The sequence below is a fragment of the Rhinolophus ferrumequinum genome, chromosome 28 (assembly GCF_004115265.2).
Source record: "Rhinolophus ferrumequinum isolate MPI-CBG mRhiFer1 chromosome 28, mRhiFer1_v1.p, whole genome shotgun sequence".
NCBI classification, from domain to species: Eukaryota; Metazoa; Chordata; class Mammalia; order Chiroptera; family Rhinolophidae; genus Rhinolophus; species Rhinolophus ferrumequinum.
This window is the reverse complement of record NC_046311.1, coordinates 11,182,196-11,205,120: the sequence shown is the minus strand read 5'-3', so window position 1 is coordinate 11,205,120 and position 22,925 is coordinate 11,182,196. Positions and strand designations below refer to the sequence as shown.

General features: G+C 52.8%; 1 protein-coding gene across 3 annotated transcripts; it reads right to left on the bottom strand.

Annotated features, from left to right (window-relative positions):
• Nucleotides 1-771: 771 nt before the first annotated feature.
• Nucleotides 772-21,088, bottom strand: PGPEP1L (pyroglutamyl-peptidase I like). 3 transcript variants are annotated; one of them, XM_033099989.1, is made up of 7 exons: nucleotides 20,838-21,088; nucleotides 14,881-14,933; nucleotides 5,462-5,584; nucleotides 4,212-4,438; nucleotides 3,366-3,514; nucleotides 1,968-2,058; nucleotides 772-1,199 (listed from the first exon to the last, which is right to left on the bottom strand). In XM_033099989.1, the coding sequence occupies exons 1-7, from the start codon at nucleotides 20,869-20,871 to the stop codon at nucleotides 1,178-1,180; spliced, it is 699 nt and encodes a 232-aa protein (XP_032955880.1). In that variant the 5' UTR covers nucleotides 20,872-21,088; the 3' UTR covers nucleotides 772-1,177. The 3 variants fall into 3 exon arrangements, with proteins under 3 accessions (XP_032955880.1, XP_032955878.1, XP_032955879.1); XM_033099987.1 differs by lacking the exon at nucleotides 20,838-21,088 and having other exon boundaries at nucleotides 14,881-16,272; XM_033099988.1 differs by lacking the exons at nucleotides 1,968-2,058; nucleotides 20,838-21,088 and having other exon boundaries at nucleotides 14,881-16,272.
• Between the last annotated feature and the right edge of the window lie 1,837 nt (nucleotides 21,089-22,925).

Sequence of the window (22,925 nt, the reverse complement as noted above, 5' to 3'; positions counted from 1 at the left end):
ATGTTCAAAGGAAACAAGCTATAGCTGTTCTAGAAGTAGACCAGAGACGCTTAGACACATCGGGAGGACGTAAGTTTGAACACGGGAAACGATGCCGCACTAACAGACACAGGCTGCTCGACAAAGGGCTCGACAGCACAGTGTGGGCAGAAGTGAATCGAAGACCACGCTTACGGAAGACCTGTGGGGTCTCACAAGTATTGGGACCTAAAACCAAAGGCCTTTCTAAACGACGGGACTCTCAAGCGTGGTGTGGCCCCAGGGATTTTGCTCACCGTTGTGGTGGCGTGCCTGGCATTCAGGGGACTGTCACTAGAGGACCCATGACTAGAGGCAGGCTCGTGTCCAGCTCCGATGGCTGTGGGGCGGCTGTGGTGTGGACACGGGAGTCCAGCATGGCTCTCCCACATTCCCGGGTGGGTTAATGCATGTCCAGGTTGCCGCGTGGCATTCTCCACTTGTCTTCAGAAGGAGCAGCAGCTTCTCCTGAGGATGAAGGTGCTGGGTCTTCAAAGGCATCAGGACCTCTCTCCACGAGCTACTTAAGACCACAGATCCAGCAGGGCTATTTCTGTTTTTCACCCTCACAGGTCTGGCTCCAAGGTGTGGGGGCTAAAAACCAAATTAATACTTTTCCTCTCACCACCTAAGTTCTTCTGGCTGGGGTAATAATCCAAGTAACAGAGACAGATTAACAGGAGAAAAATCAAGATTTTAATACATGCCCATGGGGAATTCACATACGCATGAAAATTCCAGACAGTGCGGCAACATTGTGTATATTAGGCATTTTGGGACAAAGGCGAAAAGGGGGGCGGGGTATTCGGTTTCAAAACCAAGAATGGGTGATTTATAGGTTGCTGAGGAAGAGTGGCACATACACGGCAGGAGAAGTCTTACTGGGCAACGCAGAAACAACGGACAGGGGCGTCTAGCTAACACCCTCGGGGTCCTCTTGACTCATACTACGGGGAAAATGCTTAAGGTGATCAAACCCAGGCTCCCCTTTTAAAAAGCAGGTTTCTCTGACTTTCTTAGGCAGGAAATGGGGCAGGGGGAGGAGGCTCAAAGGAGCATGAGGGTGGCGAAATTTTGTTCCTTTCACAGCCCACACTTAGGAAGGTGCATATTTTGATTAGTGTTCTCTCAGCACCTCCGGACTGTCACACGCATTCTCTCACTGGCTCTCCGTAACAGCTCTGCAAAGGAAGGAGTTTTATTCCTGTTTTAGAGATGAGCAAACAAGCAGACATGCCCAAGACCTCCCAGCCAAATGACCAACCCGAGGCTCTCAGCCTTTTAACCTGCAGTGTTCAAACCGACTCAGAACGGCCGTGTCAGCCGGAACTAAACAGGCAGGTGTGTATCAATGGGATGGAGGGCCATGGCCCAGGATGTGCGTGGGCCCTCTGGGGTTCTCCTTTAAGAACCTAGGAGGCCAAAGAGGGGCAAATGACAGGGGCGTTTATGAAGAGGGAGCTCGGGGCCTCCCGCCCAGATGACATCAAAAAGTTTGTAATGCGTATGGCTGGGTGCCAAGCAATCTGAAATAATGGAGCAGAGTCAGAGGTGCCCTGCTTGCCACTGTCCTGAGACAGAAGTTTGAATAAGGGATGGAGTGGGGGTGTGTGACAAGACTGTGGGCAGCGGTGTTTGCCTATAAATGCAAAAGGACCTGCCCATTACCTGCTGGGTGGCCCTGCCCATGCACGCTGGCCACTTGGTGGCTTTGATCTGCTGCACTGTGACTTTGATCTGGTTTGTGTCAAGTGAGCCAGTTTCACTTGCAAAGGGGGTCTTGTAAAGTCTATTCAAAACACACAAGCACGCTAGCGGGCTAATGGTCAAACCAGCTCCTCTGTCACTAAATGGGAAACGCTTTTTCTTACAAGGAATGGATCTGGCACTGAGTGACAACAATTTTTTTACACGATTAAGTGAAAAGTAATAGTTGGGAGCACACCAACCTAACGAGAAATTTGTTACAGCTTAAGGCACCTTCAACGCCTTCTTCCAAACAAGCAATGTTGCTAATGGGGGTCCCAGGGGAAATGTGCCCTAGAAAACACGGGACAAGTGAAACTTTATTGTGAGCAGTGCAGTGTCATAAAGGTAAAACGAAAGATGAAAAGGGGAGATTCTATTTCTAAAACATTAGGCAGGAGTGCTAAACCTAGCTGTTATCCTTTAAGATCAAACACGAATGGGGATGTACAATGGTGCAGCTGCCATGGAAAACAGCGTGGCAGGTCCTCAAAAAATGAAACCTTCTGATCCACTTTTAGGTATACACACACAAGAGCTGAAATTAGGGACTCTACCAGATATTTGCATACCAGTGTTCATAGGAGTATTATTCCCAATAACCAAAGGAAGAGAGCAACCCAGTATCCACCAAAAGATGGATGGATAAGCAGAATGTAGTCTGTACATACAATGAAATACTACGCAGCCTTAAAAAGGAAAGACATTGCAATGCATGTCACAACATACGGGAACCCTGAGGACATTATGCTGACTGAAACAAGCCAATCTCAAAGGGACTTTACGTTTATATGAGTTGCCTAGAGTAGGCGAATTCAGAAATGGAAGGTAGAATAATGGCTGCCAAGGATGAGGGTGCGGGGGGAAAGGGAGATATTAATAGGTACAGAGTTTCAAAATGAGATGATGAGATATTCTAGAGATGGATAGTGGTGATGGTTGTGAAAGTACGTAACGCCTCTGAACACTTCAAAATGATTAAAATGGTGAATTGCATGTTACATGTATTTTACCACAACTTAAAAAAAAAAGGAGTAATAAAAGAAAACAAACAAACACCAGCGACTCAGTAGCTCAGAAGCTGCCCACAGCACCGGGATGCACGAGCGTGGAGGTCAGGAACGGGGCACCCATGCAGTGGCCACACCTGTGTCCCATGGCCATGGTCACGGATCAACCCACCACGTGAGGCTCTGCAGAACAGGTCTGTGGTCCCAGCAACCTGGGCAGGACTGCACAGGCCCGCTGCATAGTCTCTTAAGAGAAAAAAAAAATTACTAGGATTTCATTTTATTGTCATGAAAACCAGAACTGAAGCTAGTTAATCCCTTGTGAAATGTCTGCCTTTCAGAGTGTTCTCCCGTCTTCTGACAATAAAATAACTTTTTGTGATTTCATTGGGCTAATTCCGAATTTTTTTCCTCTGTGTAAACCGTTTTATAAGCCAGGTTTTAAAAGCCTCTCCAAGCACAGTGAACTCTCCACACAGGACTGAAACATTTAATTTTGTCTAAAAAAGCAGACCCCAATTGGTTCTCCTTGGCAGCAACCAGTGAGGTTGAATTTGCTGCGAAACAGGTTTTGAGTGCGGGCTTTCTCACCTTCCTCCAGCATCTCCTGGATGATGACTTGCAAGGCTTTTCCTAGCAGACTGGCCGGGAGCCATGGAGACAATGGAGGGACGTGGATCAGCGCCGCGCACCCATTTCCATGATGCAAAGACAGGTAGTAGGTGTAATCGCAGACGTATCTGCAACCACAGGAAAAGCCACATTATTCCTTGGACCAGCCTGTAAGCTCAGTGAAACGACAGCAGAAGCGGCAGTGCAGCAACCCCAAAACACGAGGGAGGCCTGCCACCCAGGGAGATGCAAGTGTCCCGCTGGCTCTCGGCACTATGGTCTCCCGTGGCCAGCACGTGGCCCAGCCCGGGAAGCACCGATTTTCAACCAGTACAGCAAACACCTTTATCCCCGAGAAGCTCTCTCATTCATGTCTGCATTGGGTCATTTGTCCATTCATTCTTTGCGGGGAGGAGAAATTACCTATGGGACGGAGGGGGGGGGGTTCAGAGTTTGCGGACACAGAGGCAAGTTCATCTTTACCTGGGGCCAAATCAGAATAGTTCAATCACAACTGTGGCTGCAATAAATAAAAATAAAGCACCCACAAAATGTCAGTGGCTCTCAAAATCCGCCTTTCCATCTTTTCTCTCTCAATGTACCAAAGGCCACGTAGGGGGAGGGGGCCTTGGAAGCGAGACCTGGGGTGGGGAACAACATGATGGTCTGCAAGGGTTACCCTGGGGTGGCACCTCGTGACCAAGTGCCCAGGTGGACGGCACAGGGTGGCCTCCTAGCGGGGAGAGGGGGGCGTGCAGAAGAAAATTGGTCAGAGGCCCCCGCAGCCCTCCTCCCCTCCCTGCTCAGTGACTCGCCAGAACGCACCTGCCGGCATCCCGGGAAAAGGCCACCGCCACGCCCTCCACAGCCACGCGCCGGCTGACCGCCGCCATGTTGACGCACGACGCAATCACTTCCGGGCCATCGGGCAGGCACGCCCCGTGCTCGGGCCGGAAGCCCCGGATGTCCGCGTCGCGGTAGCCGCGCTTCTTGCCGCACTGTTCCAGGACGATGGTTTTGGCGGCAGCGTCCAGGCCCACGTGCACGGTAAGCTGTGTCACCATGTGACGGCAGAGAGGTGAGGGACCCTGAGGCCCGCTTTGTCCCCAGACAGGGCCACGCAGAGGGAGCGCGCGCGACCGCGAGACACCCCACACCCCAACTGCGCTTTCCCGCCGCCCGCCCGCCGCCTGCTTCTAGTTAATCCGCCGGAAAGAAAACCCGCGGCTGGGAACCCACGCGGCCTTTCATTTAAATGCTTTTATATTTCAAAATAGTCGTAAACAGCGTCGAATATTCCTTTTTAATTTTTTTTTTTTTTAATTCTTGCCCTGGGGGTCCCGCGGGTGGCTGAGACACTTAGCGTTCCCGTGGACTCTTCTCCCCGAGGACACTGGGACGCGCGCGGGGAGTTCATCACAGCGTGGTACGTGCGATATTGTCAGAAGTTTGCGACCTGAGGATCTTTCCTCTTGGAAACACAGATGCCGCGCGTTTCACACGTGAACACGTGGGGCGTTGTCCTCATGCTTTGGAGGTGGCTGTGCTGTTAGTCTCATCATCCGGTCTCTGTACTTTTTTTTTTTTTTTTTTTTTTTTGAATTTTTTGGCGTCAATTTTTTTACGTAGTCACTTTGTTGGGATAAAATCACTTGGATGTGCTGAGGGTGGGCGCTCCCCCAGATGGGGCGTCCCCCGCCCCCCCCAATGGGCCGCGCTGCTACCTTCCCACGTGAGTCACCCTCCCACCGCTCTCAGCACCCGGGAAACCTAACCCGAGGGCCTCTCTGTTGGGTGGAAACTATCTTTGAGTCCTGGCTGGGAATAAAGCTTCCATTTCTTTTCCTCCTTTTTCTCTCTCCAGAATCTTCTTCCACCATAGACTCTGTATTTCATCTTGAACTTCTAGAAACAGACCCACAACCTTAGGAAATGGGCCGGCAGCGTGCTGGTGGGGTGTGGGGGTGGGATGCACGTTAGCCATGAACCCTAGAACCAGGGCCCTGGGGTTCCCAGGCTCGGGGGCCGTACCCCATTATCAGCCCGTACCCCCCAACTCCCCCGCCATCCTTTACTTGTGGTTGGAGATCTTCCCAGATTCGGATGACCGCCTGCTTCACCTCCCTGTAATCCACGGGCAGCTGAAGGGTCCGCAGGTCCACCTCCACGTCACTGCCCAGGCCCAGCTTGGACAGCTCCTGGGGAAAGACACAGGCAGGCTCACCTCGCTTGCTGCAGGGTCAGGGGGAGTCCCTGAAAAGCCAGCGTGTGGGTTCATCCATCCTCCTCCCAGCGGCCTTCTGTGGGCCTGGACCCTGCCCTCAAGGAGCTCACGTGGTGGCGAGGGGCTAGCAGGAGAACCCCAGTTCCTGCCCATTCGATGTCTCGTGAACTTGCTGCGTCAGGTGTGGGTACCCCAGAGGCACACCTGACCCAGCCTGCGGGTCAGGGCAGAGTTCACGGAAGGGGTGTAGTGCGGCAGTTCTTAAGGACCAGTGGGGTGAGCCAGGTGAAGAAGCTGGAGAAGGGCATGCCAGGCAGAGGCGTGGGGGTGGGGGGGTGCGGGGTGGGGGTCCCTGAGGCTTTTGGGCAGAACTGGATGGTTAGCACCCTTGGACTCGGACCTGAGCAGTAACCGCCTGTAGCACCCCCAGGCATGTTGACAAGTAACCCCCCGCCACTAGTATCAGGGAGCACTGTGCATGGGGGAAGGATGGGACAGCAGCTGGAAAGTCTGTGGAAGCCGGCTTGAGTGCTTAGCTAAGGTTGGATTTTCTCCTTAGGGCAAGAGGAGCCATCAGAGGGTGTGCGCAAGGAGCTGATGAGGCCGAGCTGCGTCCTAAAGGATGGAGGAGGAGGTGGCGGTGGGCTTGGGCTGTCATCGGGGTGATTTTGGACCTGCCAGGTCTGAAGTACCCAAGGGGAGCTGGTCCCTTGGCTCTGAGAGGCTTCTGGGGAGACAGTGGCATGGCAGAGCAGCAAAACCCGTGGGTTTAGGTGAGATCCAGAGAGAGAGAGAGAGAGAATGCAGGGAGAGGCGGAGAAGGGCTGTCGAGAAAACCCAAGGTCAGGGAGCACCCTCCTTCAAGGTCAAAGAAACGGCAGTCAGTTTGAAGGAAAAAAGCAGGGGAAAGACACCTTAGACGTGTGCATTTCGCTGTTGGTAAAAGTGAAACCAGGCCCCCAAAGACCATCCCTGAGAAGGCCAAGCCCCCCCCTTGTGCCAGGAGCCGCTTTTGCCACCAGGATGGTTTTGGATTAGTGCCTCGTCTTTCCTGGCTTTTCAGGACATCGGGGAACATCTTCCTTGGGTGGAGGACGCAGCCAGGGCTGTCAGACCTGTCCAGAGGTTGCAGACAGGAGACTCCAGGGCCCTGCCCCGGACTTCAGAGGAGACAGGGTGATGTGATGTACCCCTGTGCCCGCGCTGCTGTCGTAAGGAGGGCGCGTCTGCTGACTCGTGTCTCAGGTCTGGCCTCCACGCGCTCAGCCTTCCTGAGCGGCTCTGCTCCACCCTCCAGACACCCGCTCAGAAGCCCGTCGCCTCCATCGGCTCAGGCTCTGCTCTCTCCCAAAGGTAAGTGCCAAGACCATGTCCCCACCTGTGGCCTGACTGCGGGCGGGAGACAGAAGGAGACCCAGGCCAGGCCTGGCAGTGGCCTGGAGGACGAGGGAGGAAGCCGGCCGAGCTTCCAAGTGGGCACCCCAAGTGCCAGGCACACCAAGGGGGTTCCAGGTCTTGTGACGCGTCGTGGCCCGCTGCCCTGCGGGGAATGAGTGAGGGTGGGCACTGAGGCTGCGTGGGCCCCACCCCTTCTGGACGCTGCCAGCTCAGGGCTGGAAGGGGCTGGAAGGTGGCGCTCTGGGGTCGCCTATGGCCCTGTCCTGAGGGTTGGCTCAGGGCTGCTTCTTGGAGCCCAGCCATCCACCTGTGAAGAACTAGTTTCTTCTACTCAGTGCTGTTGTCACAGGGCCTGGCTCTGAGCAGAGGCGGCTGAGGAACCCCAGAACCAAAGGGAGTTGCCCCGGAATCTGCTTTTAGGGTTCTACCCTGAGGAGCCGCTCTAATTCTGTCGTCAGTGGAAACGTCGGTTAATTATGTTCAGTAAGCCTGCAGGGAAAGCCGTGCCCGAGGGCTGGTGACAGGCACCCTGAGCCCAGCAGGGCCAGCCTGGACTAGCACCCACCAGCCCAGAGTGGGTGGTCAGTGCCTCCTCTTCCCATAAGGGTGCAGCTCTGCTTCGGGGCTGGCGCATGCAAAGCCCAGATCCAGGCGGGTCACAGTGCACGTCCCCTGAGGTCACCAGGACGCGTGGTCAGCCGCCCCAATGTGATAGTATCTGGAGATAAGGCCTTTAGGAGGTGATTAGGTTCCACGAGGTCATGAGGTGGGGCCCCACGATGGGATTGGTGCCCTGGGAGGAAGAGGAAGAGAGATCAGGGCCTCCCTTTCTCTGACTGGTGAGGACACAGCCAGAAGGCAGCCATCCGCAAGCCGGACCCCCACTGTAGTGTCGCAGGGAAAGACATGAGTTTGAGACGTGGCTCTGCCACCTTTCAGCAGGTAAACTTGGGCATGTTATTGACATTGGTGAACCTCAGTTTTCTCATCTGTGAAATGAGGATAATTAAGAGTCAGAGGGCTTTTCCCAAATATTAGATGATTCACAAAAAGTACCCAACACACTGCCTGGCACATAATCGGTGCTTTATATGAGACATCAGTGCTTCTAATTAACCCAGATTAATTTGAGAAAGACACATAAGAGGCGTTTATCAAGAGTGACATTTATTAGCATTTGCTGAGCGGGGGCCTGTCAAGCAGTGAGTAGACGTTCTGCACCAGCAGACGGCAGGCCGCTGGCTGCCACCACGCTGGCTGCCACCACCCTTGCTGCCGAGAAGGACTGTGGTTTCAGCAAAGAGAATGTAGGTTCTGTGCAGACCTAGCCAGGGGTTTGTGCCTTGAGGCTGGCACATTTTCTCAGCTAGAATTCCAGTGTGTTGTGCCCAAGGGGGGAGGGACGGAGCCTGGCGTAATCACAGTCGTTCAGGTGGACCCCGCTCTTGCCCTAGCGGGAACAGGGACCACACTCAACAGGAGCTGAGTGCCGTGCTGGGTTCATCGTCTCTCAGAAATGCCTGAACCCCATCAGTTGCAAAGGTCCTGGGGAAGCCCGGGTGGGGGTCTGCCTTCTGTCTCTTTCTCCCACTTCTTCCTGCCTCCATGTCCTCCAAAATCTGGTCTCCAGGAACAGATGGCAGTTTAACAAAGGCAATTGAAGGAAGGGAAAAAGACACCAGTTGCTCTCTGCATTTTTCCAAATCCACCAGAGCTGTGGCACCAACTGGTATGGCAGAAACAGGTGCTGTTTTTCCAAATCTGATTCTTTCCCTTATCAGGTGCGAGTTTGGGGCTAGCACCAGGAAGCAGGAATGCATTTCTTCATTCAGTCGTTCAAGAAAAACTCCCTGAGTGAGCGTTTGCAGTGCCGTCCTCTGCTCAGGGCTTGGCGTGTCCTGGGGGGTAGCATTCTTGGAGGAGACGCAGACTAGAAACAAAGTCATGACAGGGTCCTGGTTTAAAGGGCCGTGTTGGGCCCCCGTCGACTTGGGGGTAAGAGAGAAGGAACCCAAGGCCCTCTTTTTCCTTCCTCTGCGGACTGAGTTTGGACAAATGATTGAGACTTGCTGAGCCTCAGTTTTCCTCTCTGTAAACGTAGTATAATGGCCTCCCTCATCAGGGTTGCTGTGAACGTTGAGCCCAGACCACGCACGTGGAAGTGCAGCCTGAGAGGGCTGCACGGAGGAGGCGCTGCCCAGGCCTGGAGGAATCCCTGGAGCGTGCCGAGGGCAGGGAATAGTGAGGCTCGGAGATGTGTGCATCCTGCCTTCCATCCTCCTGGCCTCTCTCCCTCCCTCCTTCCACTTTTCCTTCTTCTTTCCCTCATTTTCCTTCTGTCGTTGCATGTGGATAGCGCGTGTGTGCAGTGTCTGTGCTGGGCTCCGGCTGAGTACCTTGATGGGCGTGTGCGCGTGTCCGGATGGCAGAGGAAGAGGGAGAGAGGATGCTTTCCTCTTGACCTGCTGCGTTGGGAGGGACCTGGCTGGTAGGTCCCTTCAGCAGGTGGTAGCTGAGACCCTGGCCTGGGCTCCGCCGTCACCATGGAGAGAGAAGGAAGCTAAAGCCAGAGCCGGAAGTGGCTCGCCAGGCAGAGGAAGAAGACACAGAGGCAGCTGGAGGCCTGAAATGCCAGGTTGGAAGCGACTGGCGGGGCCGTGCAGCCGGTTCAGAAATGACTTTACAAAGGTTTTATCGACACAGAATAAGTTTAAAAGAAATCAGGATTTCACACTGTTTCTGGTAGCCATTTATGGAAGAAATGGGAACATATTAAAATGCTTATATCTTGAGGGAAGAGTTAGGGGTGATTCTTTCCTTTTTGTTTATTACTGTAGTATAATTTACGTATATGGGTGATTCTTGTTTCCTTCTATATTCCTTGTAAGATTTTTGTAATGGTCACGTATATGCTATTTTACTGGTTCTAAAAGCTTAAAAAAACAGGCCAGTAATCTGCCTAGCTGCCCCTGGAGAACGCTCACTGTGTCCAGGCACTACGCCTAATACCTCATCACACCCCTCCTGATGAGGTGCTATGTCCCCATACTACAGATGAGGAAACTGAGGCCCAGAGAGGCTATTTTTAAAACAAGGGAGGAGTTCCAGGAAGCAGCCACAAAGGAGACGGTGCCACAGCAGTGGGGGTCACCTCGCAGGGCTGACCACAGCCCTCACCAGTGGGGCTGGAAATGTTGAGATTCTGTTTAGAGGGCACTTTTCCTTCACAATGCCGAGTTCCATTCTCCAGGCGTGACAGTTGTCCCACCCACTCTCATAGCCTTTACGTCATTCCTCCAAACTAGTGGGTCGTTCTTGTCTGAAAAATCCCGTCGTGCAAAACATGGACCTCATAATTCCCGACCCTCGGTTTGGAGCAGTTATCTCCACATGGTTTTGATCATGTGCCCTTATTAATAAAAGATTGAGCGCGCGCACGCACGCACACAGTCATTAGCTGACGTCTTGATGTCTCAAGGCGTCACACACTGCAAGTAGGCTTCACGGTTAGTACGTGGATGTAAGTCTGTATTGCAATGCTTTTCTTAAGTCCACTTTTTTTGGCCAACTTCTTATCACATGGTCATTGTTTTGATATAAAAACTGGCGGCAAAGGGCTCATCCGAGGGCTGGGAGCCCTGACACTCCGCTGTTCCGTGTGTTTGCTCAGCTTTGCATTATCCACGTTACGTTCTATCTGTGGGTTTGCAGATCATAGCTTGATCATAATTTGAGGATTAGTTTAATTAAATTGGGTAATAGAATCCTGAAACGCATTCAGTGGGCTGAAATACTTTGTAATCAATTAAAAGTGAGTCAGAAGGGGAGGGTCTGTGTATCCCCGTGGCGTCCCTTGCCTCGAGGGTGACCTGTTCCTTCTGCTTTCAGGACACCCTGCCTGTCTAGGGACCTCGGGACAGAAAAACAAGGCCGGCATGAGTCTAGCTATGAAACACAGGACAGGGTCCCTGTAGAGAGCAGGGAGACGTTCGGGGTCTCTCTTCCATCCTCACGCTGGTTATTCTGATCTCAGGCCTTTCCATATTAGTCAACAAAACAAAACAAAAGCCACTGTGAGTTAGAGTGGAAAAACTGTCTGTCATGTATATGTCTGTATTTATCTATGTTGGAAAGAGGTTTTATCTTGGGATTTAGTGGGAGAATAGAGGTCTTCTTAGGAAAGCAAATAAAGATGAATCCAAAGAAACAATTGGCTTGGGACAGGTAAGCAGTTACCTGCATGTCCCTGGGTGTGGACTGCACGACCCTTCCTTCACCTGAAGTGCTCTTTAGCTCGGTGCTTCTTCAACTCTTCTGATCCACTGCCTTTTATTCTTTATTTTTATGATTTTTCTTCCAAGTCAAGTTGTTGTCCTTTCAGTCTTAGTTGTGGAGGGCGCAGCTCAGCTCCAGGTCCAGTTGCCGTTTCTAGTTGCAGGGGGCGCAGCCCACCATCCCTTGCGGGAGTCGAACTGGCAACCTTGTGGTTGAGAACCCACTGGCCCAGGTGGGAATCGAACCAGCAGCCCTCGGAGTTAGGAGCACGGAGCTCTAACCGCCTGAGCCACCGGGCCGGCCCTATTATTATGATTTTTAAAGCAACACGTACTATAGGCTTGAGGCCACCGCAGCTTTGGAGTGAAGAGAAACTATCGTGATCAAGTCTGGCAAAAGCCTTGACCTCTTGGCCACTCAGCCGGGTGTAAGTGAAGTTACACAATGTCTTGCCCAACGACCCCTGTGTGTGTTCCAAAAGCTTGTTTTATGTGCTGCCTTCCAAGCCTCAGACATTTCTAGAGCAGCTAAGGATATGATTTCTCTTGGAATGATAGGCGGTGGCACTGGCTCCAGAAGGAGAGGAGCGGGAAGCCAGGAGGTAATGATGCAGCCACGGCCGAGTCGCCAGGTGACACCTGTCCCTGGGGAGGCCGTGCAGTGTCACACGCTGCTGGTTATCAGCCGGAGGTCACTGTCCTGGGAGTTTGCAGCAAACGCCTCATTTTATTGGGAACTGTTGGCATTTACATAATTTTTCTGTCTTTGTCTTCTTTTTATAGCTCTCTCTTCTCTCCTTTAAGAGTAACCACAGCAAAAGTGCGTTCAGGTTATTATTGGTGAGCTCATGTCTCTCAGCGGTGAAACGCTGCGAGTGCAGGACGGCGCTCTTCCTTCTTCTCTGTAACCGTCCGGTCCCACTTCCGATGCCCGGCGTGGAGGGAGGAGTCAGTGCGCGTCACATGTGGCCTGTCCTGTGGCGCTGACGAGTGGACTCTCAATGGGAGAATGCAGGACGATAGAGAGAAATGACCCTTTCATCTGTCAGTCAACACATCGCCCCTGGATGCCTGGCACAGGGTCTGTCCCTCTGTGGGGACAGGGACACGTTGGTACAGGTCCCCACAGTGTGTGCTTATAGTGACCCAGGGAGCGGGTGCCCTTCCGGGTCAAGTGCGTGTATGTGATCTGGCTCTTGACCTTTGCCTCGATGCCTCACTTAGGTGATCAGCCCTACGTGGATGGTCTGTTGGCAGCGTGCCGGTGCTTTCAGCGGGTGCCACCAGTGAGGTCCCAAACCAGCATCAAAGCCTGTCACTGAGTGGAATCTACAGCCGTCGGGAGCCCCAGGACGGCCCAGGAAGAGACAATGGCCCTGCACTTGAGAGTGAAGAGAGCCTCTAAAGAGATGGCGAGTGACTCTGCCCGGGAGAAAACCCCACAAAGAAGGGGGCTGCAGCAGCCAGAGACTGCGAGCGGGGCCATTGCAGAAGGCGCTCTGGGGCGGGAGGTGGGGGTAGCGGAGGGCGCAGGGAGCCAGGCGTGGGCCCCAGCCTGGGACACTGCTGCTTCCTCTTCACCTGCTCTGCTCCTCAGCCCTGTGGTCCATTGCCCGAGCAGCCACCTGTGCCCTTGTCCTGTGTCAGGTGCTGGCGGGAGAGCTGTGGGGAGCGTGGCTGTGCGCTCACGGCACGACGGCAGCCATGACGTCATGGGCGTGTGGCCGAGGCATTCGGGTACCAGCCCCGCTTTGCTCTCCCTTGGTCACTGCGCGGTGGGCCTCGGCATCTCTCTGTGGTCCTCGTCCTCAGAACCAAAGGCTGTCTTCCCCAGGGGAAAGCGAGGCAGGTGGGCTGGACCTGGCCTGCAGTCACTGCACCTCATGGCATGTGCCCCCCAGCCCGACAGTCACCCGTCCGAGCACCCCTTTCCTCACCTGCAGAAGGGGAGTGAACATGAACTCCTCTGGGCCGCAGCAGCGATTCATTGGGCAGCTCTGCGTGACGTGAGGCGTCCAGCGTGGTCCTCCGCTCATGGAGCTTGCCAGAAGGGAGCGCGTGCACCCAGTGACCGCTGGGGTGCAGTGTCCTGTCACTTTGCCTTAGGGTCCTTTCTTCCATCTGCTCTCCGGAACGGACTGAATCAGGTCTCCTCGGGCAGCACTTCCGAGGAGCTGCTTTGGGGTAGAATTCTTTTACTTCTGGGCCATCTTCTCCTTCTTCAGCCGAATCCTGCGGCCGCTCCCGGGAAGCCCCCAGCCTGCTTTCTGCGTCTGCCCTGCCCCTCCGGCTTCCTCCCACTCCTTCCATTTCCTGGTGAATCTCCAAAGCCAGAGCTGCTTCGCCCACAGCCGAGGAGATGGACCGAGGTGGGAGCTTCCTAGGAATGGGAATTCTGTTTGTAAGGGCCGGCAGTTGCCCTGCCCTGTTCCGAGGGCTTTTACACGTGTTACCTCCCATAAGCATCAGAACCTTCCCATTTTACAGACAAGGAAACCGAGGCACAGAAAAGCTGGGCGACTTGTCTTGGGTCCCGCGGGGTGCAGCTGTTGGAGTGAGAGGTGAACCCAGACAGCCTGACTCTTGCTTTCTCATGCCTGCACACAAGAAACAGGCCCATCCGGGAGTCAGCAGAAAAAGTCCTGTTTTTTAAGGAACAGGCGGCAGACATCCAGGAGCTCACGAAAGCCCTGACCTGTCCTTCCTGGTACGTTGTGTGCAGCAGTGAAGCTTAGCAGGGAGTCCGGGGTTCCCCGAGCTTTTTACTAATTGGAAAAGCCCCAAATCCTTACTCTAGAGTGGCGAGTTTCCTTACCTGCATCTGCGCGGACAGGCTGGAAAATCAGTGTTACCATGGCTGCAAATGCAGGATGCAGGTGATTTTGCTGCATTTCAGCTTGATGGGGAAACTCGGAGACTCGACTCAAGACTCCCCCTTTGGCTTGATCCCACAGAGGCATGACATTGGTGGTCAAGGGCGAACACACAGCCGGCTGTGCTCTGAGCCCCTACGTGACAGCCTGGGGACGGCTACGAGGCAGGTGCCTCAAGGAGGAGAGGTGGCTCTAGTGATTCGCTGGGACCTCTCTTCAGCTCCTGTTCCAGGATATGCTTTCTGCTGGTTGGCTCTTTCTTAAAAACAGAGCTGTGTGGTTTGCAATAACGACTTATTAAGTGCTTACTTCATGCCAGGTATGATGCTTTAAAAAACTGCTTTTATAGATGTACGTACTTATTTCTTTTACAGACTTACCTGTTTTACTCCTCAGAACCTACGATTCCCTCATTTCCGGAATGAGGAAACGCATGCCGAGGGAAGTGACTTTGCCGAGGCCTCACAGCCAGAAGGGGAGGGGGCCATGGAGATTCAGCTCGTAGGGCAGCAGAGGCACCTTTAGCCTCTTTTCTTTCCCAGGCAGTCAAAGGGCCACCTGGGGGCAGACAAGGAACAACCCGGGGACCAGAGACCAGCCCTTCTCCCAGGGCCCCATTGTTTTCTCCCCTCTTCGTGGGTCTGGCTACCAAGGGGCCTGCACTGGGTTTCCCAGAGCCACAGAAGGAGCCGGCTGGGCCCTGAGCCCCTGGGGGGGATATTTACCTTCACTGCTTCCCAGCTGGAATTCACCAGGTGCTGCCGGAAGGGCCCAAAACCTGAAACAGAGATTCTGGTTTGCTCAGGCCTGGTCTGGATGGGGAATGGAGTGTTTGCACCTCCGTGGGAACCTCCTGCGGCTGCCATGGCTGTTGTGGGCCCGGGGAACCCACACATCCCCTTTCCTGTGGAGGCCTGCAGCCTTGCCAGTCTGGGGGCATTCTCAGAGTTCTCTTGTGTGAGGCACCTTGGAGGATCCACAAAGGAACACGGGGCTGACCCCCACCGAGCTAAGAGGGCTCGGGAAAGAGTGTGCAAGTGTCCGGTTAAAACGCATGCTTTGTAGAGAGCCCAGCAACACACCCACCAGATGTGCCCAGTTGTTTGCTAACAGAGATGCAAAAGCAGGTCAGTGGAGGGGGGAGACCTTTTCAACCAACATGGCTGGAACAACTGGACACCATAGGCAAAAAAATGAAATGAATCCTTCAACGTGAGTCTCGCACCTTATATAAAGATTAAGTGAAAATGGATCATGGACTTACATGTAAAAAGTAGAGCTATAAAACTTTAAGGGGAAAGGGGAAAAAATGGAATGTCACGCAGAGTTGTTAGACTTAATACCAAGTACACACAGGATCCGTAGAAGTAAAACTTGATAAACTTGACCTCATCAAAAGGAAAACTTCGGCTTTGCGAAAGACCCTTTGAGAGGGTGAAAACAGTTGCAAACCACACCCCCCCCAAGGGCATTGTATGTAGACTATACAAAGAACTCTCACAACTCAACATTAAGGAGCAACCTGATTAGGAAGTGGGCAGGGTCTATGAAGACACAGTTCCTGGAAGAAGGTACACAGACGGCAGAGAAGCACGTGAAAAGGTAGCATCACGAGGCATCAGGATGTGCAGAGTAAAGCACAGGAGACAGGCTGCACTTCTCGCGAGAAATGCCGCTAACACCACATGCTGGCGAGGATGGGAGAAGCTGGGTCGCGTGACGTTGCTGGTGGCACCATGAAACGGTCCTGCCGCCCCGGGAAGCAGTGGGGCAGTTGCTTTTAAAACAGAAGGTGGACTTCCCAGCACTTGCACTCCTGGACACCTGCCTGAGAGAAACAGAAACTCATCTTCACATGGAAACTTGTACACAGATGTGTGCGGCCGCTTTCCTGGTGACAGCTCAGAGCCGCAAACTACCACACGTCCTCACACTGGGCTTCTTCCAGATGCTGGAACACTGCTCAGCAGCGGAAGGAAAAGGAAACGGTGGAAGCGACACGTGCCCATCAGCTGATGAATGCGTACACGCGCTGTGGTCTAGCCACGCAAGGAGTGTTACTTGTCAACAAAAAGAAGCCAAGTACTGACACCTGCTGCAACGTGAGCGAACCTCGAAAACATTATGCCAAGTGAAAGGCCGCTCGCAAAGGGCCACGTAATACATGCTTCTGTTTATATGAAATGTCCACGCGTGGTCATCTGTGAAGACCAGCGATCCCTCGAGCTGCAGTGTGTGTAGGGTGGGGGTGGGGGGCTAGGGAATGACAGCTACGGGGAGTGGGGTTTCCTTGTGGGGTAATGGAATGTTCTAGAATCGATGTGGTAGTGATACACGGCTGCATGTATCTAAAGCCACTGCGTTACACACTTGGAATGAGTGAGTTGTGTGGTATGTGAATTATATCTCAATAAAACCGGTAAACATTTTTTTAAAGAAGGAGCTAGTGATACAGATAGCAACTTGGATGAAGCTCAAGAGAATTATGCTGGGTTAAAAATTATGCTGGGTTAAAAAAAAACAGTCAAAAGGCTATGTGCTGCCATGAGTCCATGGCAGTAAAATATTTGTAAAATAATGTAGTTGAATTACAGAGCTGAAGAGCAGATTAATGGTTGTCGAGTAGGCAGAGGGAGTGGTGTGTAGCTAGAAAGAGGTGGTTCACAGGAGCCTGCGGTGTAGGTGTAGTTATGTATCTTGACGGTGGTGGTTACATGAAGCTCCACGTGTGGTGAAACTGCGTATAGCTACACACACACACACACACACACACACTGAATCATACCAGTGTCAATGTACGGCTCTGATATTTAAGACGTTAACATTGGAAGAGGCTGGGTGAAGGGTGCAGGGGACCGTTCTATACATTTCTGTGTAAATTCCTGTGCATCTAGAATGATGTCACAAGAAACAAAATGTTTTAAATGTGTGCTTTGGTCCAGCGAATGCACACCTGTATCTTGGTAAGATACGGAATCTGAGCATGTGCGTCTGGGCGGTGCTGGGGGTGGTGCGTTCCTTGCACGCTCCTGGGCGGTGCTCACGCTGCCCGCCCTGGGACCACACCGTGGGTGGCCAGGCCCTGAAGGGCTGGAGTCAGGACCCTTTAAAGAGGAGAGAGAGCAGGTGAGGACGGGGTGGTTGGGGGAGACGCCTGGAGGAGGTAGGGGTGAGCCAAGACTCACAGGGGTTAGGGGGCCCAGTGGCTGGAAGGGGTGGGCCTGGGCAAGGTGAACCCCCAGGGGAGGCCCTCGTGGGGGAGCCCCCATTCTGGGAAGGAGCAAGAGCCAGGCCTGCTGGATGAGGTTTGCGGGTGGAATGGCTCATTCCTTGAACTGGGAACGCGATTTACACTGTACTAGTTCATCATTTAATTGCAATGAAAATTTTAATAAGTAAAGTGTTGTAGAATTTTGCTTTGGGGAGGGCAGCGACCCCCCTCTGGGATTAGCTTAGGAAAGGCTTCCTGCTGGCTCAGGGACAGCCCACATTTGAGACTGTTGCCCTCTCGGTCCTTTTCATGGCACCCACATCAGGAAGTGTCCCCCACCCCCCCAAAGCCCAGGCCATGGCTCAGAGGACAGCCCAGAATGGTCAGCTCAGGGTTTGGGGCAGGCTTCATCTTTTCCATCTCAGCTCCACTATCTACCAGCTTGCCGACCTTGAGGAAGTTACTTCGCTTCAGTGCCTTGGTTTACTCATCTGTAAAATGGGGATTAATTACAGTAATTAAATAGGGTTGTAAGGATGAAAAGAAGGAACAAAAGTGAGCATTGGGAATATTGCCTAGCACACGAAAAGCAGCGCCCAGTGTCACCTCACTGTTACAGTAACATATGGCCCTGGCTAGTTGGTTGTATGGATTAAGCAGTGCCACATGTGGAAAGTACAGGCAGTCTCCAGAACTTGGTAGGTGCTAAACAAATGCTGAGTCCTTTCCCACTGTCCCCTCATGCGATGTAGGAGGCTCCAGCTGGGCCCTTCCTTGGCTCTGATCCTCTCTGATCACCTCATGTCACCATTTCTCAGCTCAGCCCGGGCGGGCATCCTGTCCTTACCTTTCTGCGATGCCTTTCACCTGCCTTTAGGCCTCTAGGCCTCTCTCCATAATGACTAATACGAAAGGCCTGTATTGGTCAGGGTACCCAAAGGACTAGAATATATATCCTTTCTGAATATGGACTTATCTAGAAAGAGATCGATTATGAAGAATTGGTTCTGGTGATTATGGAGGCTGACAAGTCCCAAGCTGGAGACCCAGGAAGCCAGCGTAGTAAATTCCTGTCCAGGGAAATGCCAAGCCTGAGAACCAGGGGCACCTGGGGTATAAGACCGAGGACAAGACACTTGTCCCAGTTCACCAGTCAGGCAGAAGAGAATACAGCCTTCCTGCGCCTTTTTATCCTACCCAGCCCCACGCTGAGGAGGGCCACCTACTTACTTTACTGAGCCCACCAATTCAAATGCTAATCTGTTCTGGAAACATCTCCACAGACACACCCCGGAATAATGTAACCAGATACCTGGGCATCCTGGCCAGTGAAGTTGACATAAAATTAACCATCGCAAGGCCTAAGGGATGGTATGGCTAGAAGGAGGCCAAGCCCACGGGGCCTCTTACTTCATCTCTCCTGCATTGTGGCCCGTGCTCAGAGGTCACAGGTCCCCACCTGGCCCCTGTAGGGGAGGCCAGCTGCTGTCAGAGGGCCTGTGACAGGTGGGGGCTCACTTCATGGTGGGTAGCGGGCTGCAGAGACACAGGTGGCATTCTCCAGCTCAGTTTGGAACAGCTGAGGTTTTGACTTCCATCTCTGATTCCTGTGACGTATTTCTCAACTCATGCGAAGTCTGAGATGGGAGAGATCCGTGATTAAACATCAGCTTGTGACACCCCAACGACCCGGACCCCAGGGCTACAGTAGGAACCATTCTTGGGAGAATCATGCCTCTGAAATTCTGGAACCCCTGAACTTAGAACCACTCACAGGAGTGACTCACAAGGGGTGAAACTTTCCCAGGGAATGGAGACTTTGGGGCAGGATATCCAGACACCAGGAAGTGAGTGGTGTCCTCTGACACTGAATCCTACACAATAATAGGTCGGGAGCTGCCACTGGGAGAGCCAGCAAAAAAAAAAAGAGAGAAAAAAAGAAATTTAGAAAATATTGAGAGTAAGGGAAAATCACTGAGAAACAGGTACCTTCTGGGATGACTGTAGGAATCCTACAAATGCAGTGACACACACGACAAAGGGCAATGAAGGCTTGAAGCTCCTTTCGGCAGGGTCAGACCTTGCACTTGAACCTCGCCAGGCCCTCCAGTGGAGCTCGCAGACGGCCCGGAGAAATCCCCCCCTTGGAGTCAGCCGAGGCCCTTAGGAGGGTGTAGGCTTTCTTAGCCCCGGTGTTATTCTGGGTGCCAGACAGAGGGCCTTCATCTCCAGATAGTTCGTCACAGCCCCATTCCTCCAGATCTGTCTCCGTGCCAATTGTCTTGGCGAGATTTATACACGAAGCAAATCCAATTAAACGAAAAGACTGCCCCTGGCAGCTCAGAGCTGTTTTAATAAAGGCAGGCCACACTCTGAAAGCCAGTGGGCATCCCCAAATCAGGGCTGATTATCAGACACTTCAGCAAACAATCTAGAGTTTGCCAGCAAACCACACGCTGACAGGACGGGCAGGGGTCCGTGCGAGTCTGGGACTTGCCACGGCGTTTCAGTGTTCACATTTCATTTGTGACAAGCATGGCGTTGATCAGGGGTCCAGTTTCCTTAGGAATGCAAGAGTAATCTGACCCACTCAATCCTTGTACCCAAAATAACACAAAGAGAGCGAGGGAGATAAAAGATTTTCAAAAGAACTTTCTTTTTCTCAGAAGGTTAAGAGGACTTTGATTGTAGCCTGGAAACATTAAGATAGGTAACTTTCAATTTGCCACACGCACAGGAATCCTTGCATCTCCTATCTTGCCTTCTTCCAGCACAATTCAAAACACTTCAAATATGCCAAATGTGTCTAAGTAAAAATAAAGAGCTTTGTGAAGAAATCAAAGCCTCTAGGGAACCAGTGCTGACTGGCTTGTGGGTGACCTCGTGGAGTTGGGATTTGCTGGTGAAAAGCACCAGTGGGCGGTTACCCTCCCTTCCCAGTTGGCCTTTTGGGGTTCAGAGTCTCCAACTGGTGGCGCTCAGGGATGCTTCAGGGTTTTCTGAGTGGCCGAAAGCTCTCCAGTCTGGGGCGGGGGCTGTGTGCACCTTTGGGGGGGGTAGTCATAGACGGACAGGCCCAGCCTTATGGGACCCTGTCCTTCCCTGGTCCCCAGCTCCTGTGCTATGAAACTGTACCCCAATAGGTGCCACCTGGACCTCCTGGGCCCCAGACTCTGACAACAGGTACCAGGCTTGGCTGCCTTTCTATGCGTGGAAGGACAAGGTCTGAACCTAAGCCACATGTGGGCACCTATGTATATGCCACTCAAGTTATTTGAAGTGCGTGACAGATAGAAGCAGAAAAGCCTCTGTCCCCTGATTGTTGTTAACAGGGCACAGCAGGAAGTTAGCTTCCTTCTGGAATTATTGGCACCACCAGTTGCCACTCTTTTTTCCTCCCCAGCCAAATAACTTGTGGCCAGGCTCAGGCTAAAAGCAGCCGCAAATGAGAAAGCAGAAGAATATTCTTACCGGTCACCACCGTGCAGCTGGCCTGCGGCTCCATGGCGCCGGAGCAGGGAGCGTGCCTCGCCGCCTCCGGTCAGATGGCTGGTGCAGCCCGGACACTGGGTGCTGTCAGTGCCAGGCTCCCCTCCCGCTGGGCCACCGGGGCTTCATGGGGGGGAACCCAGCTTTGTGCGGCGCCTGGCCCCCACAGCATTCTGGTGGCCCCTATGGGCCGAACCTTTGGCGGGGGGAGGATGGTAAGATGATGCCCTTACGAGCAGAGCCAGCTCAGGACGCAGAGCGGGCAGCGGACAGCTGGAGGGACAGAGCGCTGCCATCTGGGACTTTCTGGCCACGTGGGTCTCGGTCAGTTTGAGCCATGAATTTGGTGACCAGTTGTCCCATTTGTCTGGATCAAGGGATTTCTGGGACGGGGGTGGGGGGGGCGGGGTACAGGGTACAGACATGTGCTGGAACCAGTACAGTCCTGGGCAAACTAGGATGGTGGGTGACCCTACAAGTTGTTTGTTTCACCTGTTTTCTCCTCTTTAGCAATCTACCCCCTGCCCTCCCGTCTTGCCCAGAGTCCCTCATTTCGTTTGGCCATTATGACATGGTGAAATGTGGTTGCTCTTGAAATGGATTCTGCAATATATATACCAAGAGTGCCAAAAAAATGTATACAAGTGGCCACTGTGGTCAGCGTTGCTCAGGCAGTAGTTCGCCGTCATCAGAAGTGTCTGGACGCTGATGGGAACCACTTTGAGCACCTCCTGTAACTGCAGAAGTCAAACGTGACTTGTATTCATCTTTTGTTATCGGTATATATTGAGTATTACAATTGCAATAGTTTTTTCCTTTCTTAAAATATGTATACATTTTTTGGGCACCCTCTGTATTTATTTTGTAAAACGGAAAACATGGATGAAGTTTGTGGTTGAAAGTGTTGGTTGAAAGCACCTGCTGCCTATAAGCTGTGGGTCCTCAAGCAAGTTAGCCTGTCTGTGCCCCCGTTTCCCCTGTCTGTGACATGGGGTTGATCACAGCAACCCTCCTGGATGGAGTTACTGAGTCCCAGCCACTGTCCCCAGCCCCAGGCAGCCCTGAGGCCAGAGGCTCACACCACTGGTGTCCGCGCTGGTCCCCAGGCTGGGCTGTCGCCCTCCCACTCTGCCTGCGTGAAGTGCTTAGCACGGTGCTTGGGCAACTCCAAGTGCCACTCTGTTGGCACTGTCCTTTCAGCACCCCGCCTGGCTCTGCAGGCATTCCTCCTCCTTTCTAATTGTGTCACAGTCACCAAAAGAGCTAACATTTGGGGCTAGTTGCTCTACCGAAGAAGCCATGTTATGCAACAGCTTGACTTTTCAGAATATACTTTTTTTAAGAAAACACCTTTTTTCCTCCCGAAAAATATATTTTTTAAAAGCTGTCTAATAAGAGTTACAAAACACATAATTCTCTTTCCCCGTCTGGGTGTGGTCAGGGAAATCGGGTAGGGCAGCTCCAGTACCACGCTGCTTCCTGGAGCTCTGAGTACCCTGGATGAGACTGAGTACTCCCTGAGTACCCTCTGAGTACTCTCTGAATACCTGTGACTACACTGGTCCATCTTCTTAATTGGCCCCCTGATAAAAAAAAAAAAGAAAGAAAAGTCCTGCCCTTAATGGGCTCACTGCCAAGGGCTGGACCCCACCTGATGCCTTCTGGGATGCTGAACCAACAGCCATTCCTTTTAATTGGTCCCTGGTGTGGGCTGTAGGCTTATTTACAGCAGAGAGCAGGTGGGAAGTGGCATTTGCCCCAGTGGACTCCCTCACCTGCTCTGGGAAGCTGGGGCCACCTTGTTTTGCAGAGGGCTTTGCACTTCGCTTTATTTTGAGGTGCAAGTAGAAGACAAAAGTCAAGCCTGAAAGCGGTTCCCCAGGGCTTTGCCTGCCCGTCACAGTTACAAGTGGACTAGGCCATCGGACATGCCCACGTTTGTCAAGTTGGTTGCCGCTGAGGTCAAGCTCCGATATCATCACCAGTTCATGAGGTCTGGTACCTTGTATGTACTGAGGTTACACGCCTCAAGAAAAGAGTCCCCGACTGCTAAGACTGCCCGTTTTTACT

Bases quoted from the DNA above. Each gene is read 5' to 3' on its own strand.
- PGPEP1L (XM_033099987.1), bottom strand. From the start codon at position 15,051: ATGTGTGGGTTCCCCGGGCCCACAACAGCCATGGCAGCCGCAGGAGGT. The intron at 4,439-5,461 runs GTAAAGGATGGC...ATGGTGACACAG, and splicing joins GGGAAGATCTCCAACCACAA to CTTACCGTGCACGTGGGCCT. The intron at 2,059-3,365 runs GTGAGAAAGCCC...CGTGTTTTCTAG, and splicing joins CCAGGAGATGCTGGAGGAAG to GGCACATTTCCCCTGGGACC.